Source organism: Rhinoderma darwinii, chromosome 13, assembly GCF_050947455.1.
Source record: "Rhinoderma darwinii isolate aRhiDar2 chromosome 13, aRhiDar2.hap1, whole genome shotgun sequence".
Lineage (NCBI taxonomy): Eukaryota > Metazoa > Chordata > Amphibia > Anura > Rhinodermatidae > Rhinoderma > Rhinoderma darwinii.
In genome coordinates, this window is record NC_134699.1 from 49380544 (window position 1) to 49389342 (window position 8799).

At 45.5% G+C, this 8799-nt stretch overlaps 1 protein-coding gene across 1 annotated transcript in view; it reads right to left on the reverse strand.

The window, feature by feature from the left end:
• Window positions 1–7694, reverse strand: part of ACSF2 (acyl-CoA synthetase family member 2) — an 87169-nt gene extending 79475 nt beyond the window's left edge. The window contains exon 1 of the mRNA XM_075845064.1: window positions 7548–7694. Within this exon, the coding sequence (XP_075701179.1) occupies window positions 7548–7639 (92 nt within the window). The 5' untranslated portion in view covers window positions 7640–7694. The remainder of the gene's footprint in view (window positions 1–7547) is intronic.
• Window positions 7695–8799: the final 1105 nt, after the last annotated feature.

Here is an 8799-nt window from a genome sequence, read left to right on the forward strand (position 1 = left end):
TCAACACTAAAGCCGCTGCGAAAAAAACACAGCATTTACGCAGCAATATAAGCTGTAAAAACGCACTATTTGGTGCAGATTTTTGTGACAGATTTACCAGCGTTTTTCTTGAGATTCTGCTCCAGATTTTAAAACCGCCCAGAAATGCAAAAACAAAAACGGGGCGGTTGTGAGATATGCAGTTAGACCAGGCAAAACATAAATTTTTAATTGGAAGCATTTTTGAAAAAATTGCGCTAGTGTCTAGATATTGCTGTTAGATACTTTTTAAGGCGGGATGACAGGATCCAGCGGTTATCGATCACATTTTTCATAAGGTTTACAAAGCCTTGAAGTTGGCATTAGTATGGTAATCAGTTTATGAAGACACAAAGGGAATAGTTGTTTTTTTCCCTATAAATGTCTTCCTAATAATGTTGCTGGATCACACAAGAACTTCTCGCTCGGCACCAGAGCAGCATTTTGAGTTTCCAATGGATTCCAATGTGGTGGTGATTCCCAAACACTAGTACAGATTGTGGGAGGGGGGAGGACATGCTAACTGCCGAGCATAGACACATACTGTAATGAAGTTCCCCCATGTTAACAGCCATACAGCTCTGTCAGTGCCCTGCACCAGTGGCGAGCCAGCTATTGTAAAACCACAACTCCCTGCCTGCCCCATCATCTCGCTTTTCCTCTATGTGATAGACACCAAGGGTCATGTGGTGACCAAGAGCACCCACCAGGAGAAACACTCCACACAAACAGGTCCCTAGGCTCCAGGTACGTAAAAAAATATGTGCTTAAAAGGTAATGTGTTGCCAGCAAAACATGTTTTTTTTTTTTTTAATTAAACATTTAGTGTGTAGGTGATTAAACATTGTTCAAATTTTTTTTATTTTTTTCACGAGTCAGGAAATATTATAAATTAGATTCTAATTTATAATATTTCCCAGTGCTGGTCACTAGATGGAGCTATTCCCAAAATTGCAGCATTGCATGTGGTAAAGCAACCACATTGCTTTTTGCTGCAAAATTGGGAAAAAAGCACTCGCTCTAGTGAGCTCTGAGAATCCCCCCCCTCCTTTATCCTGGCTAGTGCCGGGAGAAACGAGGGGATTGAACGGTCAAACCTCCTACACTGTGTGTCGCAATTTTTTGAGCTAACACACAGTAGTAAACACACACAAACACGAACATACATAGAAATCTCTTACCTGCTCCTGCCGCCGCGGCTCCCTCCGGCCCGTCCGCTGCCGCTGGTCCAAGTGCACAAGTCCGTAAGCCGCGACCGGAAGTAGTAATCTTACTGTCCGGCCGCGACTTCCGGTCCACAGGAAAATGGCGCCGGACGGCGCGCATTTCAAATTGGTCTGTGTGGGAGCGGCGCATGCGCAGTTCCCACACAGACGGCGTACACAGAAGTGGATGGGACGGGCCCCGTTCGCAGTCCCTATGGGACTGTGGCTGCCGTATTCCATGTCTGTATGTGTCGTTAATCGACACATACAGAAATGGAAAAAAAATGGCAGCCCCCATAGGGAAGAAAAAGTGAAAAAAATAGAAAAAAGTAACACACAAACACACAAATAAATAAAAACGTTTTTAATAAAACACTAACATTAAACTGACATGAAAAAAAAATTTGTGGTGACACTGTTCCTTTAATCAGCGGACAGCAGAACAGTCTCCAAGTTACCTCCATCCACAGCCAAAGCTGCACATCACTTTGGGCCGAAGTCTTATTGGGGGGGGGGGGGGAATCAACTCCCTGGGAACAATAACCGTGTTTGGCGCCAAAAAAAACAACCAAGAGTGTGAACGGAAGCAAGAAAAACATCATCAGCTGCTGTGACACCAACACCACACAGCCCGGGCATCGCCGCCTCTCCTCACTACCAGGAGTGGAGACAAGGTTCTGGAATTAGGCCAGCATGTTGTAGAAAGTGTCTTCTCATAGCAGAGCCGCTAATAGCCCGCACGGGTGCCGAGAATGCTGGGCTGCAGAAATAGTCGTCACCGGCTTAGCCACTCATTGGCTTACTGGGCGGGTGATGTCTATTGCTGCAGCCTAGTGGTCCTGAAGCCCCGTAGTTACAAGCTCCGGTATTAAAATGAAGCTGAAAGTGAAAGTTTCATGCGTAGAAATTTGCAGGAGAGTGATTTTAAAGCGTACCAGTGCCTTTTACAGGCGGCAATGCGGTTACCGGAGTGTCGGGAGAATGAAAAGACATCGCCTCCTGGCTGGAGGCGATGTCTGGTCATTCTCCCAACACACTGGTAAAGTTACTGTGGGAGTAAGTGACAGCATAGCGTGATGTCATAGTGACATGTCAGAAGTTTTGATTGGTGGGGGTCCGAGCACGGAGACCCCAACTAATCGCTAAAACTGAGCGGCAGAAGTGCTCGTGTGAGTGCTCAGCCGCTTTGTTTCTTTTCGGCTTTTCTCACAAATCCGATGTAGCGGTGTACGAGCTCATAGACTTTATATTGAGTCCGTACACCAACTGCTCGGCTTTCTGAGAAAATCCCAACAGAAAACAAATGTCTCATCGTTCACACGAGCGCTTCTGCCGCTTCGTTTTAGAGATTGGTGGGAGTCTCAGTGCTCAGACCCCCAGCGATCAAAACTTCTGACATGTCACCATGACAGGTCAGAAGTTTGTTTAACTTTTAGTTACCCTTTAATAAACCTGTAGAGGGTTTACAGAGTATAATTTCAGTATTTGCAGATGATACTAAGCTCTGTATAGTAATCAGCACAGAGGAGTGTAATATAATACTACAGAGGGATTTGGGGAACATGCATATGCGGGCAGAGAAATGGCAAATTAAGTTTAATGCGGATAAACGTAAGATTATGGACTTGAGCCGAGGAAACAAATTCTACAATTATGCATTAAATGGTAAAACACTGGGAAAAAACTGCTACTGAAAAAGACTTGAGATATTGGTGAAGAGTAAACTAAACATTAGCAAACCGTGCCAGGCAGCTGCTGCCAAGGCAAATAAAATCACGGGATGCATCAAAAGAGGCAAAGAAGCTCATGACAAGAACATCGTTTTGCCTGTATACAAATCACTAGTCAGATCACACATAGAATATTGTGTACAATTTTGGGCACCTGTGTATAAGGACATGGCTGAACAAGAACGGGTGCAAAGAAGGTGACCAAGGTAATTAAAGGAATAGGTGGATTGTAGTACCAAGAAAGGTTATCAAACTTGGGGCTATTCAGTTTAGAAAAAAAGACGGCTTAGGGGCGATCTAATTACAATGTACAAATATATAATTGGACACTACAGAGATCTTTCTAATAATCTTTTTACACCTAGGCCTGTAACCAGGACAAGGGGGCATCCTCTACGTCTAGAGGGAAAAAGGTTTCACCATTATCACAGACAGGATTCTTTACTGTAAGAGCAGTGTGACTATGGGACTCTGCCACAGGATGTTGTGATGGTTGATTCTATGAACAAGTTGAAGAACGAACTGGATGCCTTTCTTGAAAAATATAATATTACAGGTTATGAGTACTAGATTCTGGAGATGGGACGTTGATCCAGGGATTTATTCTGATTGCCATATTTGGACTCTTATGAAATTTTTCCCTAATGAGGCAATTGGAATCCACCTCAAAGTTTTTGCTTTTCTCTGGATTAACATGGTACGATTAGAGGCTGGACTTGATGAACCTATGTCTTTTTTCAACCTTTTAAACTATGTAACTATATATAGAAGTTGTAAAACGCCAATGTAAGCAGCTGGACTGACAGTGTCTCCTGTGTGCCTCTAAGGGTATGTTCACACGGCCTATTTACGGACGTAATTCGGGCGTTTTTGCCCCGAATTACGTCCGAAAATAGCGCCTCAATAGCGCTGACAAACATCTGCCCATTGAAAGCAATGGGCAGACGTTTGTCTGTTCACACGAGGCGTAATTTACGCGCCGCTGTCAAATGACGGCGCGTAAATAGACGCCCGCGTCAAAGAAGTAACCTGTCACTTCTTTGGCCGTAATTGGAGCCGTTATTCATTGACTCCAATGAATAGCAGCGCCAATTACGTCCGTAATTGACGCGGCGTTCAAGCGCCTGCACATGCCGGTACGGCAAGCTGAAACATCCCCGTAATTTCAGACGTTACGGACGCCCTCGTGTGAACATACCCTTAGAAAAACTATACACAAACATTAAATAAAAATAATAATAATTTTAAAAAAAATTCAAAAAAGACTACAAAGGTTTACTTAGCCTTTACGGTGCAAAGACCAAAAGAGGAAAATTTGGGAGGTATAGATATTAATATTTAACACCAACCGTAGTCCAATATATTGAGTGATGTCACAAAAACACTTCTATCCATAATCAATAATTACAATGAAAAGCAACAGGGTTTTTTTTCACCAGTTTCCCCTTCTCATGACAATGACCTAAACTGTTCTAAGCTGCCCAGTTGTGCACACGGATATCTACGATGACAACTATTTTCCCAGGAAAATGTTCCCTTCACAGGAAACAAAAAACACTGCTAATTATGTGCCCATTTTACTCACACCCTTTCAATACTTCATGACAAACGGGTGTAACTTATAAGGGGTGTTGAGGTCGCTCCAGGACCCTGAAGGTGGCCAAAAAGTCCCTGAAGGTGGCCAATAAGAGACCAGTACTATAAATGATGTATCATAGTTATAGGGTCCGGTTACAGATTTTACATTGGGGCCCAGGATTTTCAGGTTACCCCTGTGATGACAAACACGAATTTCCTAAAGCAAACTGAGGAACAATGCAGGTAATCCCCCATAAGGGCTAATTCAGACGAGCGTGTATCTCGTCCGTGTGACGGCCGTTAAAACAACGACCGTCACACGGACTGTATTTCAATGGGGCCGTCACACAACCGTTGCTTCAACGCAGCGCGCGAAGAGTCAGTGAAAAAATAGGACATGTTCTATTTCACTGCGTGTCACACATCCCTCCATGGACTCAGTCTATAGGGGACCCGTGACAACTCGCCCCGCACTGGTCCACCTCGGATGTGAAAAACTGCAATTTTTCACATCCGAGGTTAGCTACGCTCATCTTAACGTAGCCTTATAAAATCAATAATCTACATCTGCATTTCCAAACTGGCTGAAAAACGGAAATCTGGTCCGTCAGTTGGGACATTCATCTTCCCGGATTCACAAGTCAGTTGTGAGAATCTCTAATAAGGGATTACTGACGGGGACGATTTGCAGAACGCACCGTGTAAAAATGGCTCCAGACTCCACCAACTCCCAGCAAATATAGGTCCAACAGAGTAGATTCCACTGCCGCGGTCTAACTTTATCCTTAAAGTGTAGCTAAACGTTCGAAAAACTTCTGACACGTCATAGAGACATGTCAGAAGTTTGTATTGGTGGGGGTCCGAGCACTGAGACCCCCACCAATCGCTAGAACGAAGCAGCTGAAGTGGTCGTGTGAGCGTTCAGCCGCTTCGTGTCGGTTCAGCTTTTTCCGGAAAGCCGATGTATCGGAGTACGGGCTCATCGACTTTCTGTTGAGTCCGCACACCGATACATTTATTTCCGGAAAAAGCCGAACAGCACTTCTGCTGCTTCGTTCTAGCGATTGGTGGGTGTCTCAGTGCTCGGACCCCCACCGATCCAAACTTCTGACATGTCACTATGACATGTCAGAAGTTTGTCAAACTTTTAGCTACACTTTAAGGCTAAGTTCACACTGAGTTTTTTGACTAGTTTTTTTACGCGAAACCCGCGCCAAAAAGCTCGTCAAAAACGGCCCGAAAATGCCTCTCGTCGATTTCAATGGGAGGCGGGGGAGGTTTTCTCCCGCGAGCAGTAAAACCGGCTCGCGTGAGAAAGAAGCGACATGTCCTATCTTCAGGCGTTTCCGTCTCTGATCTCCCATTGACTTCAATGGGAGGAAGAAAGCGTATTTTGCACAGTTTTAGGCTATGTTCACACGGAGTATTTTGACGAGTTTTTTTACGCGGAAACCGCGTCACAAAACTCGTCAAAAACGGCCCGAAAATGCCTCCCATTGATTTCAATGGGAGGCGTCAGCGTCTTTTTCCCGCGAGCAGTAAAACTGCCTCGCGGGAGAAAGAAGCGACATGTCCTATCTTCAGGCGTTTCCGTCTCTGATCTCCCATTGACTTCAATGGGAGGAAGAAAGCGTATTTTGCACAGTTTTAGGCTATGTTCACACGGAGTATTTTGACGAGTTTTTTTACGCGGAAACCGCGTCACAAAACTCGTCAAAAACGGCCCGAAAATGCCTCCCATTGATTTCAATGGGAGGCGTCAGCGTCTTTTTCCCGCGAGCAGTAAAACTGCCTCGCGGGAGAAAGAAGTGACATGCCCTATCTTCGGGCGCTTCCGCCTCTGACCTCCCATTGACTTCAATGGGAGGCAGAGAAAGCATATTTTGCGATGTTTTATGCCCGCTGCGCTCAATAGCCGCGGGCGAAAAACACAGCGAAAATCGGCGTGCAGGGAGAGGAAAATCTGCCTCAAACTTCCAAACTGAACTTTAAAGGCAGATATTCCTCCTGCAAAATACTCTGTGTGAACATAGCCCTACTAGGCCGGTTTCACACAGAGATTTTTGCAGGCGGAAATTCTTCCTCAAAATTCCATTTGGAAGTTTGAGGCAGATTTTCCTCTCCCTGCACGCCGATTTTCACTGCGTGTTTCGCCCGCGGTCATTGTGCGCCGCGAGCATAAAACTCTGCAAAATACGCTTTCTCTGCCTCCCATTGAAGTCAATGGGAGGTCAGAGGGGTAAACGCCCGAAGATAGGGCATGTCGCTTCTTTCTCACGCGAGCCGGTTTTACCGCTCGCGGGAAAAAGACGCCTCCGCCTCCCATTGAAATCAATGGGAGGCATTTTCAGACGGTTTTTGAGGCGCGGTTTCCGCATCAAAAAAACTCAGTGTGAACATAGCCCTTATTGTATTTCAATGTACAGATACAGTCAATGTCATGCACTAAAATGCAATAGGATAAAGTTTAAGGTATGTGCACACGGAGTGCTTTCAGATGTTTTTGGGGCTGTAAACATCCCAAAAAACGGCTGAAATATTGGAAGCAGAACGCCTACAAACATCTGCCCATTGATTTCAATGAGAAATACGGCGTTCTTTTCCGAGGGGAGTTTTCTACACGGCCGTTTTGAAAAACGGCCGCGTAAAAAAATACCCGCGAAAAAGTGCATGTCAATTCTTGAGCCGTTTTTCATTGACTATAGAAAAACCGCTCCAAAAACGGCCGTAAAAAACGCGAGTTGCTATAGAAAACGGCTGAAAATGAGGAGACGTTTTTCATTTTGTGTGCACATACCCTACATATAAGGTGAGCCTACTCCATTCTAGGATAGTGCCCCGTATGTGCCAGCTGTTCTCTACTATATAGTCATTCTGTACATCCTATTATGGTAGTGACTCTACACAACATACACTTTAGTGCCCTAAATATCTAAACGCAAAATAAAGCTAAACACTACCACAAATGTAAAGCAAAGGAAATATAACAAAAGTCTATACTGTGGGTTGGTTTTACCTTCCCTGGTGTATTCCCCGAAACCGCACCCTCTTCACCCCAACACTCAGAACCTTCCGAGCAAGAATCTGCAGCAACCCAAAAGGCGCCATCCCGTACACCGAGCACAACAAACTCTCCGCGGAGAAAACGCCCGCCAGTGCTCCGGGAACCTTTAATTAAGCCCCGCCCACCGCACACTAATCCCGCCCCGTGAGAGTTACTTACGCCAATCGTAGTTCGCTCTATCTGCGGGGATATTTAAATGACCCCGCCCACGTTCTGGTTTACGTTACTTTCTGAGGTCAAGTAGGGACTGTCTTAAAAGTTCGTACCTGAGGATGTGGTGGAAGTTGGTGTCAGCTTTTCAGAATAGTGCGGGGACGGAACTCGTGAGAACCATGTGGTGATATTAAAACATGCACGTCTTTACTATGCTCTGGGCAGATTAATCACACATTAGAAAACATTATATTTAACCCCCCGGAATCCATGCTGTTAATAGAACTCATAAACTGAAACCCTAGTGTGTGTTGCACTACTTAATGCATTATATGTGATTTAACCGTCCCGCAGTCCTGGATTCCCGGTGTTGTCCCGCTGTCCCACTCTCAACTGTATCTGCGTCCTCAGGACGCAGATACAGTTGAACACAATGCTGCAGCAAGGAGCCGTCAGCTCCCTGCTTCAGCTTTAGTTCAGAGCGGAGGAGCAGAGGGAACTCCTCCGCTCGCCGAGGCCTCCCCGACACAGAGCTACTGCCCGGAAAAGCCTTTGCCCGGGAAAGCCCTTGACGTCACCGTCTATATATGGACAGTGACGTCAGTAGCTACTCCTTGAACTGAATCCCCATTGCCGATAGTCTCGACCGCGATTCCACTCCTAAAGGAAACCCCTGCAGTCACTGTCCATATATTGACGTCAGGCAGGGGCGTAGCTATAGGGGGTGCCCGGTTAGTAGTCGCACCTGGAGCCTGGGGGGTCCCAAAAGCATCTCAGCCGCATAAAAAGACACCAGTACTATAAATAATATATGGTAGGTGGGGACCCTGTTATAGATTTTGCATTGGGGCCCAGGAGATTTAAGGTAAACCTCTAGTTGCGGTGCAAACTGTTTTGTTTTTCGGTTGAAAGAGGGTGGAGGGAAGTCAACTGAAAAAATGCTAATTTCAGCCAGGGGCATAGCTATAGTCTGTGCAGAGGCAGCAGTTGACCCAGGTCCTGTTGGCTGAAAGGGTCAAAATACCCCTCTGCCATATAAGAAAAAAACAGT